This window comes from Pseudomassariella vexata (assembly GCF_002105095.1).
Source record: "Pseudomassariella vexata strain CBS 129021 chromosome Unknown BCR38scaffold_7, whole genome shotgun sequence".
Taxonomy (NCBI): domain Eukaryota; kingdom Fungi; phylum Ascomycota; class Sordariomycetes; order Amphisphaeriales; family Pseudomassariaceae; genus Pseudomassariella; species Pseudomassariella vexata.
The window spans coordinates 825,686-849,453 of NW_024467962.1; the positions used below are offsets into that span (position 1 = coordinate 825,686).

Consider the following 23,768-nt stretch of genomic DNA (forward strand, 5'->3'; position numbering starts at 1 on the left):
TGCCAAATTGTAGTATTGCTTAAAGTATACAAAGAACTGGATGATGCTCGCACGTGAGACGAGTGGTACAAATGGTTGAAAGCGGCAGAGAGCAAGACGTCGGAGATCGGCTGGATTGTGTTCAAAAAAGCCCTGGGTTCAATGGTTTGTGATACAGGAAATGGTAAGCAGAGCAGATAGGTTTGTGACCTAGAATGCCATTGCAGAGGCAGCAATAGAGTAGAGGGGTCTCCGTAAATGACGATGTCTATGTCTCAAACATCTCACCATCACAAGCCCTGGATGCTCCAGTGGAGGCAAAGAGATGCAGCACCTGGACCTGGGGTGCAAGGTGGAGCCTGGTTTCCACTTATCGGTGATGCAAGCGATTGATAGCACAAAGGGTTTCTAGGTTTCCCGCTATCTCTTGGTAGGGGAGATAGGTGTAGCCAGCACAATCGCAACCATGGTTTGGCATCAAATTCTTGTCTAGTTGTGGGAATCCCATGCTCACATTTTCAATACTGTTGAAGTCGATAAGAGCTGACGATTGCGTTGCTGGTTATGGCAGTCTGCATCGAAAGCAAGTGGTTTGACTCAATGAGTGGCTGATGCAACGCTTTCAATCCTCGAAGCCGCCTTCGGGCAGGTGGTGTGTGGCAGGCAAGCACATGGCGCATCATTCTTGCCTGAACCGCAAGTGCTCTAGCTTGTGGCCCCGGCTTGTGGTCATCGGTCATCTTTGGGACTTAGGACCTCATGAGCTGCCTGGCTGACCGACTCGCCGATTTGTCACTTCAACGTCAATGTTTTTAGAAGCTTTCTTCTTGCTGTAACAGTAACCTTGTGTTCTTGCACATCCAAACTGTATTACTCCCCCAGAGTAGAGTCCCTGTGACATGTCCAGCATCATACCCGTTAGCTGTTAGACCTCTCTCCATATTGATTCGCCTTATCTCAGGAGCCTCTTACACCGTCCGTCATCTTCAACCTCGTTGGTGTTGTTGGGCGTTTGAGCCAAAGCCAACCGTGAATATCTCGTCACCAACCCATTTGCATCAGTCAACTCTTTCTGACTCTGCGCTCACGTCTTCTTCACGGGCAGGAGGGGTCCGGCTCCTGCCTGCACCGACATTAACATGTTCTCTGAATGTAAGTACACTCGCCGATGCCCGACACCAACTCGACCCCACACCAAAGGAACCCCGACCTTGGTCTTTCACGATGATGGAGTCAAGCGACGACAACAAAGTATCTAACATTTCGCATCCAGATGCTTCGAGATTCCTAGCCCAGTCGCAGTCTCGGCTTTCCAACTTCGGCCAACCCGACAACAACAGCAACAACGGCGAAGCTTCGAGTCGTCAACCCGCAGACGGCGCCACACGATTCTCACGACATCCGGTGCGATCTACATACCAGGCCCGCCTCGGGAATCCATACCATCCCTCCGGCTCCAGATTCGGATTCGCCTCGCGATATAATAGCAGCCAAGATGCGCCGCTCTTCCACAGCGTGCTTAACGAGTTTCAAGACGACGATGACGACGATGCGCGAGAGGCGGCTGATCTTCGCGCCTTGCAGCGGTCGAGGCGGGTCTTTGTAGCGAGCAGGATAGACGAGAGCTCTGCTTCAGAGAACGACGCCAGCCGTGCATCGCTCGGGGCAAGTGGGGAGCACGACAGCAGGGTCTATGAGGACAGAGGACGACCGCTGGGCATCAAGAGCAGTTGGAACGGCGAGTCAAGCTTCAAAGAGTTCAAGGATCGGCAAAAGCGCAAGAGTGAAGCCGACGACTCCATCAACAGGGGCAACATGCGACACAACTCGGATAGCAGTGACGGGAAGATGGTGGATATTGGTCTCGAGTCGACCGTCATCAATAACACCGTGCCCGAAGACTTGCTTCAGGAGACGCCCACCGATACGGATCCTCCAGCCTTTCAGCAGTTCAAGACGCGGCCTGGCGGTCACAACGGTGGATCTGGAAGGAGGGAATCCAAGTATGAGCGTGATTCTCGCGTACAGCGCCAGGCCATCTTGGAGGAGGATGAGCCTGCGGAAGATGCCATATCCCTGCCCACAACGCCAGCGCCTCCTCTGCACAATGAAATGTTCAAAAACGATCAGTTCTTCGCTTGGATCTACCTGATAGCCATCGCATCTCTGTTCGCCACCTTTGTGCTCGTTTGGCTCCACACGTCAACGCCGAGCAGGAAGAATCCTCTGGGCGACACCATTTACACCACCTTGGAAAGTTCCTACTACCTTCTCGCCGTTGATACGGTAGTTTCCATCATTGTGGCCCTGGTTTGGATGGCGATGCTGAAGTCGTTTGTCAAGCCCATGGTCTTACTCATCGTGGTGGGGACCCCGGTCGTCCTCTTTTCTTTTTCGATGTACCCGATGATATCGAGTTATCAAGGACCGGAGCGAGGATCAAGATTGCAGGATGTGGCCATGCGATACTCAGCCATCATTCCGGGAGTTCTTGCCATTGTTTTCGTATGGATGGTCTATAGAGTACGGTTCCAGCTTGGCAGAGCCATCGAACTGCTCGAGTTTGCCAGTCGTCTGCTTGCGGCCAATCCCGCCCTGGTGGCACTCGGCTTCGGCTCGTTGGCGTTTGTCGTGGGGTGGACTTGGATTTGGCTTTGGATGTTCACTCGTGTGTTTCTCGGCGGATCCTACTCCAGATCATCGCTCTCATTCATCATCAATGCCGCGACTTGGTGGCTGGGGGTATTCTTCTTCTTGATGTATATCTGGACACTCTCCGTGGCTGGTGGCGTCGTTCGAGCCACGACCGGAGGAACCGTTTCGAACTGGTATTTTCACCGCAACAAGCAGCCCCCTGCTCCTTCGAATGCCGTCGTCAAGGAGGCTCTGCAGCACGCCACCAACTCCACATTCGGCACTATTTGCGCAGCTACACTATTGCAACTAGGTATTCGCTTCCCACTCCTGTTCCTCCCGTCACGCCTAACGTACCTGGCTTCACTTTTCGTTTCTCGCCTCTCGCCGGCGTCGATGGGCCTACTCACAAACCCACTGTGCGTTACTTTCGCAGCCATACACTCGCTGCCACTTATGGAGTCAGCCTCACGACTAAGTAGGATGCAGTTCCTTGGCCTGCAAACTCCGACCTCAACGTTGACACCAAGCTCCTTTTCCCAGCGGAATCGATTCGACGACGGTCTACTACCATACAGGCTGGCCAGGCTGCTACTCAATGCGACCCGAATTGCCATCACACTGGCTCTTGGTTTCGCCGCTTGGGTAATGACGGCCCGTCAACTACGGGGCGAGACGCCGGACGGCGCGGGGTTCCGCGGAAGTGCGTACGCCTACGTGGTGGGTCTGGTGGCTGGTTTCATTGGTTATGGCATTATGGGCGCCATGGAAGGCATCCTCACGGGCATCCTGGACGGCGTGGTCATTTGCTACGGCAGCGAGAGACGATTGGGTAGCGGCCATGTCACTTATTGCATGGAAGCAGCCTATCTTTTTGGCGATAGGGATGATGGAAGGCACATGGTATAAACTAAACTCCTCCAGGAGGAGATTTTTGCGGACACTGGGTGAAAGGATACTTCACATTACTTTTACAGTGTTGGTGTTTGGGGTTAAGAGGCGAAACGCGTATCTGGAAACCTGGGGCGCTTCCATATCCCGAGCTACGGGATGGATGGGATAGTGATTGTTTGGAAGGAATGCAGATAGAGACTGGACAGCATGAGATGGCATTGTTTCTCAATGTGGGTTTACACAAGTTTATTACTCGCATTGTGTCTATTGTGACATGCATTGTGTAGCTAGCTATGTTGCGAGTTGACGGCAGACACTCGAGCGACCAGTGGCCGAGTTTCGACACCAATATCGCATCTTGGTCCCGCTCAGCAACGGCTGCTTCAAAGTATAGGCAGACTTCCATCTGGGGTATACTGCCTTGGCCTTGACAGTCCCAGTAGTCTGACAGATCAAGTCATCCCTTGTTCTCTAGCGAAACCAGTCGATCCTAAGCCTTCCACTAGGACAACTTGTCGTTCGGCCAACAGCCGCTTCCGGAACAAGTCAGTCGATCAAGGAATAAACAGACTCTCGTCATGCCCGCCTAGTCTGGATACCATGAGCTGATTGTGTAGCTCTCTGTCCCTTGTTTCAACCCAGACCATGTAAATAGTGCGGTTCAACTTGATCCTGTTGTTGCTGCTGCTACTGCTGCATCTCCCACCTCATAAGCAATATATAACCTTCTCATCATGTTCTATGTTAATAGTATCAGGCTACTCTACTGTGAGTCCCGTTCCACGAGGGGCTGCACATTATATATATAGTCTGCTGCATCCCAGCTCAACTGACTGTCAAGGCAAATCTTCATGATAGGAACTATTTAGGACTCCCTACACAGAGTCTGTTGATCCGAACCCTAATACTTGGCAGGGGTTCTACCAACATTCTTTTCAACTGGGAACTACCATGAATCTCTGCTACTTCAGTGCGTGGTGGCACCCTAGCCTACGCTTGGGTTCGTTTAAATGTATTTGGTCTGGTGGCCATATTAGGATTACTTCAGCGCATTACAACTATAAAGGACGTAACTCAGGATATGCTTTTCATGTTCGTTGCTCTTCTAAACTCGAGTATCTATGGACACAAACTACATAACATACTTGAGTATAGAGGCGTTCGGGGTTTCACAGGGCAACACTCGGTAGAAGAGGTCCAAGAAGTTCGGTGCGGCTTTGATTTGGGTTGATGGTGTCCTGTAGTGCCCCGTCTTCTTATCCAACTTCAAATTGCCACTTTTGATCCACACCGTAGACTTGGGCACAGAATCAAAAGTAGCGTGACAATACCAACCCACTGATTGCATCGGGCAACAACGTGGCTGGCACCTCCTCCATCCACCGTCAAATAGTAGTAGTCCCTGAGCTGAACTTGCCAAATGGGTCCCGAGCAGCAGCTACTGCAATCTTGACAGGACAAATGAGCAATCAAGTCGTACCGGGCTGTGTTCTTTGCAGACAAAGCTGCGAAGGAGCCTGTATTGGCATAAACATGTAATTGGCTCACTTTGAGTCGGTAATATTATCGGATGGCATGCCAATATCTGGCCGAGGAGCTGAATTGTGTACATGTAGACAGTGGCTCATGTCGATGGATTCGTCATGACGGGAATCATGTGGTAGGGCAAATGGCTGGAATGCTCTTGCCGAAAGTGTATAAGTCGATTGAGCATAGCCACGGCTTGGTGAGGTGTTTGGCCACTCAAATTGTAGCGAAACTGGAGCTGTGCTGTGGTTGCTCGCCCTCAGGCAGCAGCTGCAGGTTGCTTGCATAACAAGGGCAGTGGCGGGTTTCTAAAGTTAGAGACATGAATGCAATCTGCGACATGACAGGCACTTTTGAAGCACACTGACTTAACATTCTACGGCCATCTCGGTTCCATGCTCTGGGCAACTGTAATAGAGTGAATAAGTGCGGTTGCGCTTGCAAGGTACGCAGAGGGGCAGTGCAAACGAGAGGTCAGTTTGTCTGTTCCAAAACAGCTCCAGTACGAAGCAGCTTGCGGGTGCCTCTCGCCTTCGACTCGTCCGTCGCAAGTAGCATATCCTTCCATCCACATCATCGCCTTTCCCTCAACTGTGGGTATTTAAGCATATCTCCTTCAATTGTGTTTGCGCATCCTTCACCTCGGCAGTACCTGCATCCCAAGCTCACTGTCCACAAGGAATCATCTCTTCCCGAAACACACATCGCCCCTCATTACACCCAAGGAACCCACTCTTAAGTGCTTTACTTACACGTCCCGACAGACAGATCTTCGCAACCAACTTCATCTCTACACACCTCTTCCTTTCGCATATCAAGGGACAAAACATCACGCATGGCAGACTTTGAAGCGCCTTCAGGGCCTCCTCCTCCTAAGGTGCCCGAGGGCTGGATAGCTCGCTGGAACGAGCAGTACAAAGAATGGTAAGTCCAAGTCGCATCTCTCTCTCGCCCCTCAATACCCCGCCACCGTTGTCCAGCGTCGCTGACACCAGCCGCCCCCCGCCAGGTTCTACGTCAACACCTACACCAAGAAATCGCAATGGGATAAGCCCACCGCGCCCGCCGTCGATCCTAACGCGGAAGGTCCTCCCGGCCCGCCACCAGGCTACATCCATGGCTCTAGCAACCCAACTCCCAGCGACGCCAAGACGAACCCGTTCTATAACGATAACAACGATTCGCATTCGGGCGGTCCGTCAGGCACCGAGTCCGACGAAGCGCTCGCCCGCAGGTTGCAAGAAGAAGAGAATGCACGCAGCGTTGGTGGTCTCGGCGGCGGCGCGGCAGCGTCGTACCACGGCTCGTCGCCCGGTCCGCAGAGCCACAGCCCGTACCCAACACAGCTGCCGCCACGCGAGGACGATTCGCGGGGTGGGGGCAGCAGCGACAAGGCCAAGGGGCTTTTGGGCAAGCTCTTCGGCAGCAAGAATAAGTACGGCTCCCAAGGCGGCGGCGGAGGCGGGTTCGGCGGCATGATGGGCGGTGGTGGTGGTGGACATCATCAACAGTATCCCCCGCAGCAGGGTTATGGGCAACCGCAGGGTTACGGACCGCCGCAGGGGTATGGAGGCTACGGCGGACAGCCGCAGTATGGACAGCCGCAGGGCTACGGGGGTGGATATGGACAGCCTGGGTACCCGCAACAGGGTTATGGTGGGGGATACCAGCAGCAGCAGTACGGCCGTCCGGCTAAGAGTGGAGGCGGCGGCATGGGGATGGCTGGTGGTGCGGCCCTGGGTCTGGGCGCGGGTGTGCTTGGTGGTGTGCTGGTGGCCGATGCCATTCAAGACGGACAGGAAGATGCGTACCAGGAGGGGTACGAAGATGGTGGTATGGATGATGGTGGTGGTGACTTTTAAACGAAGGCATCGCGATACCCGTAGTGCCACGTGCGTTGATGCTGGTGCGGTCGATTTTCTCTCTTTTTCACGATGCCATGATTTTATTAGCATGAAGACAAAACAAGTTGCTAAATGCATGAACGAAACGGCATGAGAAGCAGAAGCAGAAGTCGTGCTTCTGGCAAGCCGCATGGGGAGACCGCCGAAGATTGATACATAGTATTAGGCTTTCGTACATAGCTTTTAGAATACATTTCTTAGTAACAAGGGACAGAGCTCTATGCTTGTTGATCTTATATCTCTCTGGCATCCATTGCGTGACTGCGACGAAATGGAATATTAATACAGGGCCACAAGTTCATCCTTGAGACCATCTTTTAATATGATATGAAAGCCATCTAACGTAAAGCAGCAGCAGCCCATCTATTTCCTGCCACCTTTCTTCCCCCCGACACTACTAGAGGAACCGCCATCACCGCCCTCATCCTTCTTCTGGCCAGCCAAGAAGGCTGCCATGTCGAAGTTACCCATGGGGTTTGCGCCGGCCTGCCCTCCACCTAGGAGACTATTCATCGGGTTGTTCTTTTGGTTCTCTTCCCACTCGGCCTTAGTCTCGGGGTCCACTAATGTCCGGTCAGATCTAATGCACATGATAAAAAAACCATGTTGCCTGGATACAAGGCAATGCAGGGTAAGGATGGAAATTGAAGAACTTACTGTTCTCGACCAGTTTCGGCATCCCGAAGAAGAGACCCATGCTCACCAGCCCAAGCAGGATCATGGGGTTCTTGAGGATACTCAAGACGGAAACTACGTTACCCCATCGGTTAGCGGTGACTCCCAAATCATGAAAGCGTCCTCCTCCATCTATCTCCAAAGATAGCCTGCCCTGCAGGAGACAGACTGCAAGAAAAGGGAAGGAAAGCAAAGGCAACTCACAAGACCCTCTCTCCATAAAATAGGCCTTTCCCCCAAGGACCCGAACCGCAAAGCCACCCCTGGCACTCTCCCTAACCTCCTCCCCTTTGTTCCCCCAATCGTTGCCCCGGTACGTTTCCCACACTTTGACGTCAAACTTCTGCTGCTCCGTCTTCTTCTCTGACCCCGCCGCGGCGTCGTCGACAAGGCTCGTCACATCGATGCGCAGCGGCACAAACCCGTGCGTCCCGCTGTGCACATCGGCTAGGTAGGAACCCGTGGAGACATTGCGGAAGACGAAGGTATTGGATACCGTCAGGGGCGCAGTGTAGGTCGTGTAGAGCGTTGTTAGGGTGGCGTGGGTCGTAGGGGGAAGGACGTTGGGGTTGGGCAGGATTTGCGACGGGGGGATGGTGAGGGTTATCGTTGTAGTGGCTAGGGAGAGACCGGATGGTATGGCACCCAGGAGGGCGGCTATGAAGGAGATTCGCATCGTGTGAAGTTATGGCGATTAGGTTACGATTACGGAAGGAAGAGCGCTCGATGTTGAGATGATTTAGGTGTCGCAGCAAGGAGGGCCCGCCGCGGGAAAGTCCGCCAAGAGACTTCCGAACCAAAAAGTTGGGCCAAAACGGACGTTTTAAATGTTTTTGCAAACAACATAATTTTTTTCTCAAACTTTCGAATATGATGAAGGCATTCAATCATGGGGGTATACTGATTATTATCCCAGGCTGATGAAATGACTCGCTACGAAGAGCATTCCAACTATTCAGATCCGCTCAGCGTCTTCTCTCTAGACCACGACAGGAGCCTGCTCCTCCTTCTTAACCCCAGCATCTTCCCCCTTCTCAGCACCCTCAGTACTCGCCGCATCTGCAGCCTTGAACGACTGCTGAAAGTCGGCAATAATATCATCAATATGCTCCGTGCCAACCGAGATGCGAATCAAATCCTCGGTAACCCCCGAGCTAATCTTTTCCTTGTCGGAAAGCTGCTCATGTGTCGTCGTCCAAGGGTGAATAGCCAGCGTCTTGGAATCGCCCACATTGGCTAAGTTGCTGATGAGCTTGAACCCATCGACAATCTGGCTTCCCGCAGTACCACCTCCCTTAACACCAAAGCTCAGCACGCCGCCGAACCCGCGCTTGAGGTACTTTTTCGCCAGCGCATGGCTGGGGTGGTTCTCGAGCCCCGGGTACGAAACCCAGCTCACGTAGGGACTAGCTTCGAGGTACTTGGCGAGCTTCAGCGCGTTCTGCGCATGCCGCTCCGCTCTCAAACTGAGCGTCTCGATGCCGAGGAGCAATTGTTGGGCGGCAAAGGCGTTGAGGCAGGCGCCAATGTCGCGCAGGATCTCGACGCGAACCCGGATGATGAAGGTGATGGCCCCGAACGTCTCCCAGAATTTAAGTCCGTGGTACCCATCGGAGGGCTCGACCATCTGCGGGAATCGCGATGCGTTGGCGCCCCAGTCGAATTTCCCGCTGTCGACGATGACGCCGCCGATGGTGGTGCCGTGGCCGCCGATCCATTTGGTGGCTGAGTGGACCACGATGTCAGCGCCGTGTTCGATGGGGCGCACGAAGTAGCCGCCTGCTCCGAAGGTGTTGTCGACCTGATTTGTTTAGTCTAGTTAGCGCTGCCTGTTCCGTGGTGTATGAATCTTGATATCCGCCTACCACAACCGGAACGCCCTTCTCACGCGCGACCTTCGCAATGGCCTCGAAGTCGGGGATGTTGTATCGGGGGTTGCCGATGCTTTCAAGATAGATGGCCTTTGTCTTGTCGTCAATGGCGGCTGCAAAATCTTCCGGCTTGTCGCCCTCGATGAACTTGGTAGTTATGCCAAATCGCGGCAGCATCACCTTCAGCTGGTTATACGTGCCACCGTACAGGTTCGACGTGGAGATGATGTTGTCGCCGGCCTGGGCAAGTGCCGAGATGGTCATGAACTGAGCTGCTTGGCCTGACGCAGCAGCCACTGCTGCTACACCACCTTCCAGAGCCGCGATCCTCTTCTCGAAAACATCGACAGTCGGCTGCGCAAGTCAGCCAGGTACATTTTGGTCAGCATGGCAATTCTAGCTACATACGTTCATGATCCGACTATAGATGTTTCCGAACTCTTTAAGGCCGAACAGCCTCGCTCCCTGGGCCGAGTCATTGAAGGCGAAACTCTGTAAGCTGGTCAGCCTTGCTGTGGCAGTCGTTGTGCTTGAGTTGAGGGGAGACGGACGGTCGTGGCATAGATCGGAACAGCTCTGGCTCTGGTCGCGGGATCGACCTCCTGCCTGTACAACGGTCAATTTCTAACGTACTTGCGAAGTACTACATCATAGAACCTACCCCGCGTGAAGCTGGAGCGTCTCGAAATTCTTGCTCAACTCTTCGGCCATGCTGAGCTTTGGAACGCTGAACAGCAACTTGTACGGGTAGTACCAAGTTACCGTGATGAGGGGTAAACAGGAAGGTATATTACGCAAAACAGCGCCTCAATTTCGAAAGGTTGGACGTGTTCCCAAGTATCCTTCTCAGTAATGACGAGCTAACCCCTCGGAAAAGCACCTCAACGTAAATCCTCAGACCACACCAATCGAATGTATACGACCACGCGATTTCGAAGTATACCCTCCACCATGGAACGCTCGCGAGGCCCGATTGGGGAAGTGGGGTAGGGCCCCCAAGAATTGCGTGCTCGAGCGTGAGCATAGATGCGTATGGCGTGTAATTCTTTTGCAAACCCCGTCGTTCGTAGAGGCTGTACGGATTCCTGACGGGTACACAAACAATCAGATGCGCAAAGAGATGTATGATTACGCGTTGTTGATGCGACCTACACAAGACAGCGTGGGGTGGATTGGCTACTCGTGAAAGTTTCTTGGTTTCCGTGCAACAGGACAAGTATACTTCGTTTAAGCAGCCCACCCCAAGCCTATTTGTTATTTTAAATCGTATCATTATTCGCTAATGCGTATCATTATGTCTTATGAATTGCAATGTGCACACCGGAGTCCTTCAACTTAAAATCAGAAACACGGAGGGGATATCGTGAGCAGGACCAAAGCTAACCTTGAAGCTACCTAAGCCCAGCTCCAGTAAAGCGGCATAGCTGCAAAGCAACATGTGATAGTGGGGGAGAAGGTGCACGTCTCGCCATGGTGCCTTGCCATGACGACTTCGGAAGCCAAGGGGGTCTCGACTGCCATTGGACAATCGGCCGACTAATACTTTCGGTCATGGGATTGTGAATTTGGATATGTCGCGCCGGCCGTCGACCGGTTGGGGCCGCCTCTGCTGACGAGCACCGATTGCCGAGTCTACGATTGACTTTGTCAGTTTGTACGCAATGCGCACAGGCGGCTGTGTCAGAGCTGTTTCGAACTGAAAATTTCAGTTAGTACTCATTTCATATGCAGAAGGAAATATCTATCATGCTCACGCTCAACCGTAGTAGTGATTATATGTTTGGGTGCAACGGTTATATGTTCGCATTGACTACCTACGCCCGCCATCCAGAGTGTAGAGTATTTCCCGTCCCCTGTCCTCCCTAAATCGTTGCCACGACTCATGATCGTAAAGCTTGAAATGTACCGTTGGATCCCGGCTTCATCGGGCCATTATAGTAATTCAGTTCGTCAAAGGTAGGCCAGCTTGTCGTCGAGACGAAGCCCGACATCCCCAACATCACCTCGTCACACCAAGTTCCCTCTCGTCGACGTCAACCACCATTCTCAAATCAAAGGTATCGCAAAGATTGTTTAACGGCCCGCAAGGTGCTCCTTTCTCATCCCATGTTATTTGTTCAGACGAATCATCCCCGCCGTTCAGACCTTTTCGACAGCGACAGAAATACGCTTCCGCTCCCACGCCGTCAGATGCGAAGGGCTCTTCTTGGGCATGTCGAACTCGGGAAGATATGGAGTCAACGGGATGTCGCTGTAGTTGGAGTAGCAGCTGGGCACAACTAGGCCAACTGGGACTCCTTCATTTGCGGGCCTTCGAGAGGGGCTTGGCGGCCTGATTTGCGGAAGTTGAACCCCATCTTGAATACATCTTTCCCCATCAGCACGGCCGAGACACCCCACAGGAGGAACTCCATGACGCCGAAGGCAACATCGGCCTTGGCCGCTCCGCATACGGTTCCACGGCAGAAGAGCAGCTTGCTGATGAAGACAGAGAGTGCGATGAAGCCAGCGAAGTAGAAGAGTACGTTGCAGAACTCGAGGGCGATGGATACATAGGGATGAGATGCTGCCGCGTTGGGTTAGTCTTCTGGTGTGCTTGCTTTTCACGCTTTTCACGTAGAATGATCCAACGTACCTCGAGGAGCAAAACGGGGTGTCAGTTCGAGGTAAGCAACCGAGATGATGGTGAAGAGCGAGCTGAAGAGGAGCCAGTTAATCTGCGAGGGAGATGTCGTCAAGGTATCGACGTTATACCAGTTGGCAACTACAGTACTGATGTTAGTCACGATTCCACCTCAACCATCATGATTAAAGCCGCATACCGTAGGCAGAAAGACCGAGAATGACCATGGCCATAGCAAACTGGGCGGCCCGCAGGCCAAGAACAAGTGCCGAAGGCATGCTGGAAGATGAGCGGATGAGAAGTGGGTTTCGGTTGGGGAAGCGAGCGTCCAGGTGCGAAGTCATGTACGACACGATAAAAGGCACAGCCTGGAGAAGAAGAGAAAATAATAGTCTGCCGGGACTAAATTTGAGAGAAAATTCACGTAAAGAATGGAACTGCGAATAATAGGAGGTTTGGAGAGAAAAGTAAAAACATCAGGCGTGCGTCAGACCGCAGATAGATGAAGGAGAGCGAGTCAACTTATGCGCTCGGGACGGCAGGCGAATGATGGAGCATGGCCCACGAGGCGGTTGGAACAATCTACCCCAGGGTATCCTGTTAATGGTGAACTGATCGTCGTGCTGGCTTACGCTGCGATGTGCATCTCTGAAATCGACCTGAAACGGGCAGAACATGGGATGTCGCCATGCACAGATCGCGAATACTTACTTGGGTGGGGCCAATCACACCTACGCAACCTCGATTGCGACACATAGTCGTGTACAAGGTCTGGTTCTATAAGGTTCGTGATAAGTATCTTTTCCTACGTGCCGATACGGCAAAATCATACACACATAATTTCAGCCGATGGAGGGTGGTCGGTAGCTGGGCTTCCTCGACTGCCGCTTCAGTGGAAGTAACCGAGATTAGAATAGTGCCTTGTGTGATGCAGCGCCTCCCCGGATAGCCTATGGGCGTTGAGAATGGCTCAGGCAGATACACGCAAACGCCCGGTGTCGTCCATGATTGCATGGGTCGTTGAAATCGATGGTGCTGCTCCTGTTTTGAACTTGCATGCTTTTGTTTCCTCGATCGAGCTCAAGGGCCCATACAAGCAACGCCGTCTTGGCGGAAAACCTCCCACGAGCATACCCATGGTATTAATAGTGGTACAGAACGATGCCAGAACAAGAGATAAAACCAGCGGGTTGAAACAGCGGCCGTGCGATGAAGCCGTCAATTGAAGATAGCGACTGATGTTTTCGCCGTGGGTCCAAAGTCATCTTGGGACGTCTTGGAAAAGCCTTGGAAGGTCTTGGGAGTATCATGGCTGGGCTTGGCAAACAGAGCGCACAGGCGACTACCGTTGGCGAAACATGATTTGGGAGCCCCTGAAAGCCAGATCAAGGAGAAGGCCTGTAGGCTACCCCCACAGATTCGTCTGCGTGGGTGAAAGAAACTTGACTCCAGTTTGCCAGCCCTGTTCAAGACTGGGCAGCTGGCCTGTGCGGTCTGGAACACAAGTGAGAGCAATGTGGAAGACGGTCGTACATTGTTCCGACCTTCCGAGTGATCTCTATCGTTATGCAACAATGTCATAAGTAGAAAGGTAAAAATGTTGTTCATCACCTACAGCCCATCACTTGATTTGTTTTGCTGAATCAACCACGTGCGGCCTCCCCAGACTTGAGCTTTGTGCTGTGCTCATCAAGTGATCCGCGATTGTAAGCCACCGGTCCGGTTATAATCGGCCGGCTGGTATCGACACCAGCGCAGAATCATTGTCCATAGCGTTAGTGATAGGAGTATGATTCCGCCTCCACGTGTCAATATAGCAAAAATGGCACGATAACCGTCATGCCCCCTCCAGTTAGTTGATAGTCGCTCGTGACCCGGCTGAGTGGGACAATGCATAGGGCCGCATGCCGCACTCAATTCCTGAAGCATGTGAATTATGCCCTGTCCGGCGAGCCGAACCAAAGAGACACCAGTCTGCTTGTGGACTTTCCTACTTCCACTTAGACGATGTTGCTCACAGCACCTACTATGGTATACGGGAATACTTCGTTCTCGGGACTACGACGGAAATAAAGCAATTCACTTTGGCATCATTCAGGCAATGCAGCTGCAAGGGTTGCTGTCACAAGTCCAGATTCTGCCTGCAAGACTGTTATATCTTTGAACATTGGCTGATGATAAACTTCATCGTTGGGTACGTTGCGGGATCAGATGGCTGTCGCTATCACTACAGGCAACATGCCTGAGCACATCGTGGAAGTCGCAGGCTTTACAACGCACCTCTGGATGAAATCTCTCATTCACAGTCCATAGCCGGGTAGGCGGAATGGCTGCAAGAACTTCATGCTAAAGAAAAGTGGCCGTTTCATTTCATCCCAGAGCAGCCAGAACGGTCCCAACTTAACGGTCCCAACTTGTCGCGTCCACGGCCAACCAACTTCCAAACATTCCAACTTCTATGCTCTCCTTTTCACATCTATAGATTCAAAGCTCGCATGGCCAGGCTCGAGCGGAGTTCTACTAAAGTCTGGGGAAACGTCCACTTTAGAAGATGCAGCTCGGCTTGCCGCACTGCACTGGCCACCGCCAACCGCATCACGAGTGTGTAAGGCCTCGGCAACTCGAGAATGAGTGGAGCTAAGATCTGGGCCAGCTATGTCAGAGGCTCACCAGAGTACAACTAAACCGCGAGGTAGCCGAAGACATGGCATTTGGTTTTAGTCAGATAAGAACTTCTGTCGCATTACACTTAAACTTTGCATCTTGCACCTTACATTTCCTATTCTCTCCCTCACCAGAGCTTTCTGCAGATTCACACCACCCTGACTGTATGCAGTCGGCCGTTTCCAGCAACAACGACCAAACCATAGCAAATCGGCTCGCACGGGTTGTTGAACTGATTACGTATTTAGCCAACCGCACCCCAGGTATTCATCAGCGACAATATCACAATCCTACCGTGTGACAAAAGGGCGTTGTGACCAATCGTAGAATCAAAGGTCTCAATTGGCAATTGTTCTCACCATGGGCCCCAATTATGAGGTCAAGGCCTACATCGACCAACTAGCCACGCCGCCGCCTCCAGGTAGTTCACTCTCGACCAATTGGCCAGCTGCCTCATCTGACATCGCTTGCAGGTTCCCCCTATGCTGTGCCAATCCCTGGCACCGAATCAGAGGGCCGCACCCCAATCTACCGCCACTGGCGCTTCAAGGATGGACCCCTTCTAGAAACCTACGTGCCCGAAATTCGCACCTTCCACGACCTCTTCCAGGACTCAGTCAAGCGATTCCCCAGCAACAAATGCCTGGGCTCTCGCCCGTGGAATCCGATCACGAAAGGCTGGGAAAACAAGTATGAGTGGCTGACATACTCTGAGGTCGCTGAGCGGACCCAGAACTTTGGGTCCGGTATTGTCGAGCTACATCAAAGAATTGGAGTTACGGACCACAAGTATGGCGTGGGTTTGTGGTGTCAGAACCGTGCGGAATGGCAAATAGCCGGTAAGTCTAAGCTGCTTCATTGTATGCGGCGCCTCTCTCGGGACATTTGTTAACCCCCGCCTAGATATTGCCATGGTCTCGCAGTCTCTTTATTCCGTTTCTCTATACGAGACATTGGGACCGGACGCCTCTGAATATATCATTAAGCACGCGGGGCTTGCTTGTGTTATCACCTCGTTGCCGCATATTCCTACGCTGCTTGCGCTTGCACCTCGAGTTCCTCACCTCAAGCTGATTGTATGTGTGGACTCCCTCGATGTCGGCGAGCCAGAGGGATACACCAAATTGGATTTGTTGAACGGCATCGCGGCGAAGCACGGTGTTCAGATCTGGTCGATGGAGGGTGTCGAAACATTAGGCAAGAAGACGGGACACCCAGCGCGTCCTCCCGGTCCAGATGATATCATCACCGTCAACTACACCTCCGGCACGACAGGCGACCCGAAAGGTGTAGTGTTGACCCACAGGAACTGCCTGGCTGCCGTGAGCGCTTCCCGCACAGGTGGACATTCAACACACAAGGATACGGCAATGTCGTATATGCCCCTGGCTCACATTTACGGGCGCATGGCAGACCAAACAGCACTGGCCGAAGGCGCCGCCCTCGGCTTCTTCCATGGGAATATACTGGAACTCGTGGATGATTTGAAAATTCTGAAGCCATCGGGCTTTGTCTCAGTTCCTCGTCTGTACAACCGCTTCAATGCTGGAATCAAGTCTCAGACGCTCGACGCGCCGGGCTTGAAGGGTGCGCTGTCACGGAGAGTCATTGAAACCAAGAAGGCCAACATGAAGTTGCCGAACGGCAAGGCGAACAACTCGCATTTGCTTTATGATCGCATATGGACTCCTAAGGTGAAGGCTGCCGTTGGGTTGGAACGCTGTCACTCCATGGTCAGCGGCAGTGCGCAGTTAGATCCTGACGTCCAGGAATTTCTTCGGGCTGCATTCGGCAACTACTTCACACAGGGCTACGGCTTGACTGAGACATACGCTGTTGCATCTTTCCAGGCACGCGGTGACTTCAGCACGGGGAATATTGGTGGTCCCTGTACTGGCGTGGAAATCTGCTTGGAATCACAACCCGAGCTTGAATACCTTGTGACGGACAAACCACGACCGCGTGGGGAGCTCTGCTTGCGAGGACCCGTCGTGTTCAGGGAATACTACAAGAACGAGGAGGAGACGGCCAAGGCGATTGACTCACAGGGATGGTTCCACACGGGCGACATTGCCGAGATCGACGAGCTGGGCCGCATCAAGATTGTTGATCGGAAGAAGAACGTGCTTAAGCTGTCACAGGGCGAGTACATTTCACCTGAACGCATTGAGAACGTCTTCATGGGCAGCTCAAACCTTGTCACTCTGGCCTATGTGCACGGCGACCCCAGCCAATCGACGCTGGTTGGAATCTTTGGTATTGATCCCCTCACGTTTGCGCCATTCGCCAGCAAGGTCTTGAAGAAGTCGGTCGCCCCTGAGGACTTGGCTGCAGTTCAGGTGGCAGCGCGAGACCCGCGGGTGGTCAAAGCTTTCTTGAAGCACCTCGACACCATATCAAAGAGCCACAAGTTCAACGGCTACGAACGAGTAAGAAACGCCGTGCTGGAACTGGAACCTTTTTCCATCGAAAACGAGTTGTTGACTCCTACGTGAGTTTCATTCCCGTTGTGTCACGCCCATGTATGCGGCTGCTAACTCCTTTCTCAGCCTAAAACTGAAGAGACCCCAAACCGCCAGGAAGTTCAGGGCCCAAATTGATCGTATGTACGCTGAGATCAATGCGGACAACCCGATCAGGGCGAGGCTGTGATTTGGGAAGGATACTTTCGGGCGGGATCTATCTCCGAGGAATATAGACAAAGGTAATCATGTATTACTAGAAGCTACTTCTGCAGCTACCAAGCAAGTAGTATGGCTCTGTAAAGCATTGTAGCCCTGCTAAGCAGTTATCAGGCGAATATTTTGCGTGCATGGAAGAACTATTTTTGTGCTCTGTTGTAGGTCCCACGCCTAAATACGCCATAAGCTATTTCGAGAATATTACGGAAGAATCAGGCATGAGTCGAGCTATTAAATCAGGGTAGAATTAGAAAAATATGAAACTGAACTTGCCATACTTCCCTTTAACACTACGTTAGTGTAGCCCTGACGGACAAAATTACACTTGATTCCTACTGCGTTTACATGCGCTCGACGGCTCCCGGGTAACCTGCGCTTCTTCGGATATCCAAAACCCCCGTTGCCTTGCAAGGACCTTGAACAATTGCGACCAATTACAACTAACCGCATTGACCACCTTTTTGCATGCACCCCCATTTTGCAGGGTCTAACTGAATCAACCTAAATACTTCGTCCATATTATTTACAGAACATACTTAATTTAAGTGTCCGAAGACTTAGATATATACTTTCGAGCCCTCTTTTTAGGAGGGACCCTTCTTTCGAGAAAAGTATCAATTTCTAACTGCTTATCCGGTAAAATAGGCCGTATTCGCTTATTTCGCTTGTCCTTGGCTGTTCGGATCGCTGATAAGTTAACGAATACTTTATTCGGGTCTGGCTCGACGGTCTGGCGTATATCTGGAGCGTATTTATCGAGTTCTTTATATAGTTGTTCGTTTTCGATACGTAATTTGGCATTCTCGGCGGCCTGGAGTGTAAGGGCCTTGCCCACCTTGCCTACTAGGGTACGAATCTTACGAGATACCCCGCCCTCGGCTTTCTCTATCGACTGTAGTTGGCTAGATAGTTGCTGCGCTTTCTGAGGAGTAAAAGCAACTAAAGGTGGTGATATATGAGGCGGAGGATCTGGTGTATGAGGCTCCGGAGGATCACAAGATACGTCGACTAGTCCTTCGGAGCCTAGGGGCCATATACCAGTCTTCCGCCAGCCAGATTTAATATTTTCCGTAGTAAAGGCTCTCTCCGAGGCACGTAGATATGCTTCTAGCATACGTTGCTTGTAAATTGGGGCTGTAGCCTTGTAGGAAGCGTAAGCCCTGAGCTCTTGGCGGTAGTAGGTCTTCAAAGGTGAGAACGGCCCGACATCGCACGGCTGGAGATCGTCACTGCAGTGTGAGGGTAAATACAGCACGGCGACTCTATTCGAGTAGGCTTTCCACATAAATTCGGCATGAATATGTGTCTGGTGGCCGTCGAGGATAAGGAGTCGCCATTCGGTACCCCTAGGCTTCGTCTCGGGGAGAAAAACCTGATCTAACCACCTATTTGCGATAACTTTATTACTCCAGCCCTTACTCGTCGCGGTGTATTCCCACTCAGGGATATTTTGGTCTGGGAACCACTGTGCTTGGACTCTCTTGCCGGAAAATACGCAGACAGGTGTACCCCGTTGGGTATGCGAAATGTACTCTAACCAGGAGCACCACGACGAAGCGTCCGACTTTGATACGCGTACCCGGCGTGAATTAGACGTTCCAATAACCGTACCATGCCCAGATTCCCCCTCTTGGACACCTGTCTCATCCATATTATACTCGTTGTCGGGTTTGATACGATACTTCGTGCGTAAGCGTTCGAGGAGGGTGTAGAAGTCTCGGATCTTGTTCGAATCGGACGCTCCAACTCGGCTAGCATCTACGACGCGCCCAATTTTGGTACGTATCTGTGGATGGCGGCTAACGAAGTGATCCACCCAGTGTTGGCCAAGTGTATTGTTATCCCCTTGAGCAAGGAGGATTTCGGCAGCGAAGTCGGCCACATAACGCTTGCTAGGAGCCCGTCCACACACTTCTTCGTGTAGGATCCAGTTCACGACAACCTCCTCTTGCTCTGGAGTCAACTTTTGTTGCCTGGAGGCCGCGTCGCGATGCGAATTACCGTGACGAATACGGTAGGACAGTGTAGTCCCCTTGATACCGTACCGATGAGCTGCTACGGCCTGGGAAGAGCCCTGACAGACAAGCTCTTTAGCGCGTTCGATTCGCTGCTCAAAATCGTCCGGACTATTCTCCACTGGATCAGCCATTTTGTGCGTAGCTAGGGAGCAATTGCGAGGTAAATTGAGAGACGTCGTGTTGTTGAGGCGTAGAAATTCCCTGCAAAATGGGGGTGCATGCAAAAAGGTGGTCAATGCGGTTAGAGAGATAGGATGGAGACCGCCTAGTTCGTAAGCATCTAGATCTCGAACCTTCAGGTTTAAATGTGAGATATGCTCAAGTATACTAGCTTGGTTTCAAGTAGCCGGATTAGACATCTAGATACCTGTTTTCGTAGCTCGAACCAGCCTTCCCTGGAGCTAATATCGATCTAGAAATATGGATTAGAGGGGAGTCTTCTAATTCTCCAATACCTGCTATGAGATATATATTACTAGTAACAGAATTGGTACCCTTGGTAGCCTTAGAGGTTAAGGGTAGAAGAGATTGAGTTGCTCATCTCCGAGGAGAATCATTATTAGTAGAGAATATCTACATATCTTAGATTTGTAAGTAATTTATATCTAAATACTTCTAGGTTATTACTTCCTAAATTATAGTTCTAAGTAATTATACCCCACTTTAATGCTGACTGAGCTACGTTATCGACGACCCTCCCTTCATTTATCCTCTAGAACTGCGACGCTGCGACGCGATGATCGTGATGGCGACGGCAAAGCCGCCCGAAGTCGTTGACTTGACTCTTGATGTCGAAGAACTCCGAGTACCCTATTGTCGACCCGCTCCAACTGCGACTCCTTTGCATCAGCACCCACCTCCCATCGCACCTCCCAACAATCATCCTGCGAACCTACCCTTTCTTAGCATCGGCTCACTGACGCGTCCTGCTCATGCGCATACGCCTGCGTCCCCTTTGACGAACGGTGCCGACACCCCCAGAAACGTCTCTACACGGGCGCCGTTGATTCAAGCTCCGCACCTCACCAATGGCACCCCGCGAACGCTTCCGCTGCAAACACCGGCTTCGCGTACTTCGTTGCGACTGCCTTCCTCGCGCCCGTCGTCTTCAGCTACGGACCGCAAACCTACTATTGGACACAACGAGATTACAGAGGACCGACCTGCCAAACGACAGCGTACAGGCTCTTCTTTGACGGGACAACGGCTGCACACCTTGATCGAAAGCCGCATGTTTCCTCTCATCGACGATGCCCTGCAGCAGCAAGCCCCCGGCTACGGCAGGTCAGCAAAGAATAAGATTGGCTATACCACCTGCCAGGTCTTGGGACCCAAGTTTCAGAGGGAATGGAACGAGACCGGCATGCTGTCGATGGGGTTTGAGGAAGCTGCCCGCCGGGAAGCCCTGTCCCTCGTAAGTGAGCTGAAGAATCGACCGGTAATTCGCCGCCAGACTACCTCCTACAGGAATAAAGGTGCTAACGCTGATAGGATCGCTGGTTGACGCCAGGGCAACTCCCGCCTTTGCCAACGGTTCGCCCTTCAATCGAACGTATCGCTGCGCGTGACGAGGAAGATGACACCACCGATGAAGATGAGGACGAAGAAGATGATTCCGACGATGAGTCGGTTGACGACGACCAACCGCCAGACCCTCCCAAGCCAACTCCAAAGAAAGCCCCCGTCACCCCACAACGTATGGAGGCCAGAGCGAAAGCCACGCTTTGGCAATCCGGCAAGACGTACCAGAAGGAAGCGAAGCCCAGCAACAGAGGCAGACGCAGAAACACATTTTTTGGTCTCTCATCGCGCCCGTACGTCCGGGCTTACGAGCGGAGGGCGGTACTATCTGGAGATGGCCTGGCTCGCTTACACCCTCACGAGCTCCGCCAACCTGAGATCTTCCATGTCGGCTTCAGTAATGAGGAAGTGAGATACTTGAGACAAATCGCCAGACCTCTTTACGGTGCAAGGGGACACCGGGAGATAACGGACAAGGATGCCTGGGAGGACCTCCGCCATCTCTCCAAAAAGGCCAGAAAGAGCCGGCGAATGGATGAGATCTTGGCACTACATGCACAGGGCTACCACACTACCTTGGACACCCCACCTAGGGATCTGCTCACCCGATCAGTTAGTGATGTCGAGAACTTTTTAATGGATATCAGCGAACGCAAATGTCGTCCTACCCAACACATACTCACACTCGGTCGCGATGAAGGCCAGAACCCTGAGCTTAGTACTCGGACGGATCCCGTACCTTCCCTTCTCTTCACCCGGGAGATCGCCGGGAACCGTGGGTTCGGGTCTCTCAGACGGTACGAAAACTTCTCCACTGCGTTCAAGGTTACTTGGGAGGACCACCTGGAACCGCGGATCGAGTGGACTGGCTGTGCTGGTGATATTTCGACTATCAGCTGGGTGTCCAAATCACAGTTCATCTGTGGCACTACAACCCATTCTGATTCCCACAATCAGCAATACAACAAGCCTGGAAACCTGCTCCTGGGTTCGTGTCGGGGAACGTTGCGAGCATATCCCGATCATCGAATCATACGCCCTGGAGTGTCCCATGGTGACAATGCGCTTGCGTCCATGGTCGAGAGCCAGGACCCTTGGTTGTTCAGCTCGGTGGTCTCATCCGACTACGACGACATGCACAATTTGGCCTTCACGTCTAGTTTCGACCAAACTGTGAAGATCTGGAAGGTCGAGAACGACTCCATGACCGCAATAGGAACCTGGGGACACGAAGGCCGGGTGAACTTTGTGGTGGCGTCTCAACACCCCTACGGCCTGGTAGCGACGGCTGCTGATGTTCTCACCGACGCTGTTCGCGTTTATCACTTCGAATGTACTACGGACAACTTGCGGTCCCGGTTTGACGCCTACTCTTGCACACGAATACACGACGAGGACTACGTACCATCCGACAAATGGGGCTATTTCCCGGCAGCTATACGATGGGGCTTGGCGCCAGCAGTCCAGCACATACTTCTCGTCGGCTACTCTCCCCGAAGCCTACACGGCGAAGAACACGAGATTCCGGAAGACAAGGTCAACACGGGCGAGCTCTGTCTATGGGACACCCTCACGAAGACGCAGATTAAGGTCCATGGCGGGGCGACGCAGAACGTCTTCGAGGTGATTTGGCATCCCTCTCGAGACAGTTTTGCCGCGGCAACCTCGAAGGCGGACAATCTCGAGTCCAAGCTCGAGAAAAAATACATCAAGACTCAGATCCGCATTTTCGAGCGCAATGCCGATGACCAATATGGCACCATCAAAACATTAGACTGCGCCGCGGCCGACATCAATGAGTTGGCTATGAGGCCCAACAGTGCTGCGTTCTCGTACATTGCTGCCAGTTGCACTGATGGCAAGGTATACGTCTGGGACACATCTGCGACTGATTCTCCCATGTGTGTCTTGGAACACGGAGGTAAGTTCTGCTAGAGTTCGTAGCCTGGGAAAGCGTTCCATCTAACAACTTGCCAGAACCCGTGGAAGAGCTTTTAGGCGATAGGGAGCAGGAGGACGTTGGAGTTAAATTCGCAGCCTGGGGTTCGACCGCCGACCGTTTCTACACCGGGTCCTCAGATGGAGTGGTCAAAGTCTGGAACATCCGTCACGGAAAGGCTGTGCTCGTTCGGGATCTGATCGAGGTGGCTGGACCTATCACGTTTGGTGCTTTCTCCCCAGATCACACGAAGCTCGTCATCGGAGACGGAACCGGCCGAGTCTGTCTTCTGACACTGGACGAGGAGCAGCCGGCCGCCACCGACTCGAACCCATGCATCCAACCCAGTTTCCTGAAGTTGCAGTCCGGTGGAGGTCAACAAAGGGTCATCCGCCATCCTCGCCCTTTCATACCCCATCCAGAAGTTCCGCCGCCAGACGCGAAGACTAGTCAAGAGCTGGCGAGAGGCTATCTCGAGCGGCAAGAACTCGAAATATGTCCGAACCCCAAGATCGGTGCGGTTCAGGGGCCGCAGTACGCCAACACCGGACTGTTCCGCGCCGAAGCCCACCGGAACGAAGATCCATCCCAGCCCTTGTTAGGGGCTTTCGAAAGACAGCAGCAGGAGAACGTAATCGAGGACGAACCTCGAAGGGCACTGAAGATTAAAGACATAGAAGAAGCAGACATTGTTCAACGGGATACTCACATGAAGAACAAATCGGTGACATCGGCGGACTTAGATATTACTAGTCTCGATATAAACACTCGATTAGAACTCGAAGCGGAGAGAGCCGAGGTGTGTGTACAGTACGACTATAGATACGAAGAAGACTAG

At 52.4% G+C, this 23,768-nt stretch overlaps 7 protein-coding genes across 7 annotated transcripts; 5 read left to right on the plus strand and 2 right to left on the minus strand.

The window, feature by feature from the left end:
- Positions 1–1,118: 1,118 nt before the first annotated feature.
- BCR38DRAFT_457847 (uncharacterized protein) lies at positions 1,119–3,522 on the plus strand (the record flags this gene model as incomplete). Its single annotated transcript, XM_040862081.1, has 2 exons — positions 1,119–1,131; positions 1,253–3,522. The coding sequence occupies 2 exons, from the start codon at positions 1,119–1,121 to the stop codon at positions 3,520–3,522; spliced, it is 2,283 nt and encodes a 760-aa protein (XP_040715458.1).
- Positions 3,523–5,869: 2,347 nt separating this feature from the next.
- On the plus strand, positions 5,870–6,896 carry BCR38DRAFT_409448 (uncharacterized protein; the record flags this gene model as incomplete). Its single annotated transcript, XM_040858373.1, has 2 exons — positions 5,870–5,958; positions 6,044–6,896. 2 exons carry the CDS (start codon positions 5,870–5,872, stop codon positions 6,894–6,896), a joined length of 942 nt encoding a protein of 313 aa, XP_040715459.1.
- Positions 6,897–7,301: 405 nt separating this feature from the next.
- BCR38DRAFT_457848 (Cys/Met metabolism PLP-dependent enzyme-domain-containing protein) lies at positions 7,302–10,195 on the minus strand (the record flags this gene model as incomplete). Its single annotated transcript, XM_040862082.1, has 7 exons — positions 7,302–7,501; positions 7,596–7,688; positions 7,818–8,270; positions 8,664–9,414; positions 9,479–9,838; positions 9,893–10,013; positions 10,146–10,195. The coding sequence occupies 7 exons, from the start codon at positions 10,193–10,195 to the stop codon at positions 7,302–7,304; spliced, it is 2,028 nt and encodes a 675-aa protein (XP_040715460.1).
- A 1,568-nt stretch (positions 10,196–11,763) lies between these two features.
- On the minus strand, positions 11,764–12,385 carry BCR38DRAFT_343604 (membrane-associating domain-containing protein; the record flags this gene model as incomplete). The annotated part of the gene is made up of 3 exons (XM_040856047.1): positions 11,764–12,050; positions 12,120–12,248; positions 12,307–12,385. 3 exons carry the CDS (start codon positions 12,383–12,385, stop codon positions 11,764–11,766), a joined length of 495 nt encoding a protein of 164 aa, XP_040715461.1.
- Positions 12,386–14,801: 2,416 nt separating this feature from the next.
- Positions 14,802–17,726, plus strand: BCR38DRAFT_369377 (AMP-binding enzyme). The gene is made up of 4 exons (XM_040857265.1): positions 14,802–15,192; positions 15,245–15,610; positions 15,675–17,262; positions 17,321–17,726. The coding sequence occupies exons 1-4, from the start codon at positions 15,132–15,134 to the stop codon at positions 17,421–17,423; spliced, it is 2,118 nt and encodes a 705-aa protein (XP_040715462.1). The 5' UTR covers positions 14,802–15,131; the 3' UTR covers positions 17,424–17,726.
- A 2,370-nt stretch (positions 17,727–20,096) lies between these two features.
- BCR38DRAFT_205456 (uncharacterized protein) lies at positions 20,097–21,071 on the plus strand. Its single transcript, XM_040854120.1, has one exon. The coding sequence runs from the start codon at positions 20,207–20,209 to the stop codon at positions 20,972–20,974; it is 768 nt and encodes a 255-aa protein (XP_040715463.1). The 5' UTR covers positions 20,097–20,206; the 3' UTR covers positions 20,975–21,071.
- A 97-nt stretch (positions 21,072–21,168) lies between these two features.
- BCR38DRAFT_343490 (WD40-repeat-containing domain protein) lies at positions 21,169–23,768 on the plus strand (the record flags this gene model as incomplete). The annotated part of the gene is made up of 2 exons (XM_040856035.1): positions 21,169–22,912; positions 22,969–23,768. The coding sequence occupies 2 exons, from the start codon at positions 21,169–21,171 to the stop codon at positions 23,766–23,768; spliced, it is 2,544 nt and encodes an 847-aa protein (XP_040715464.1).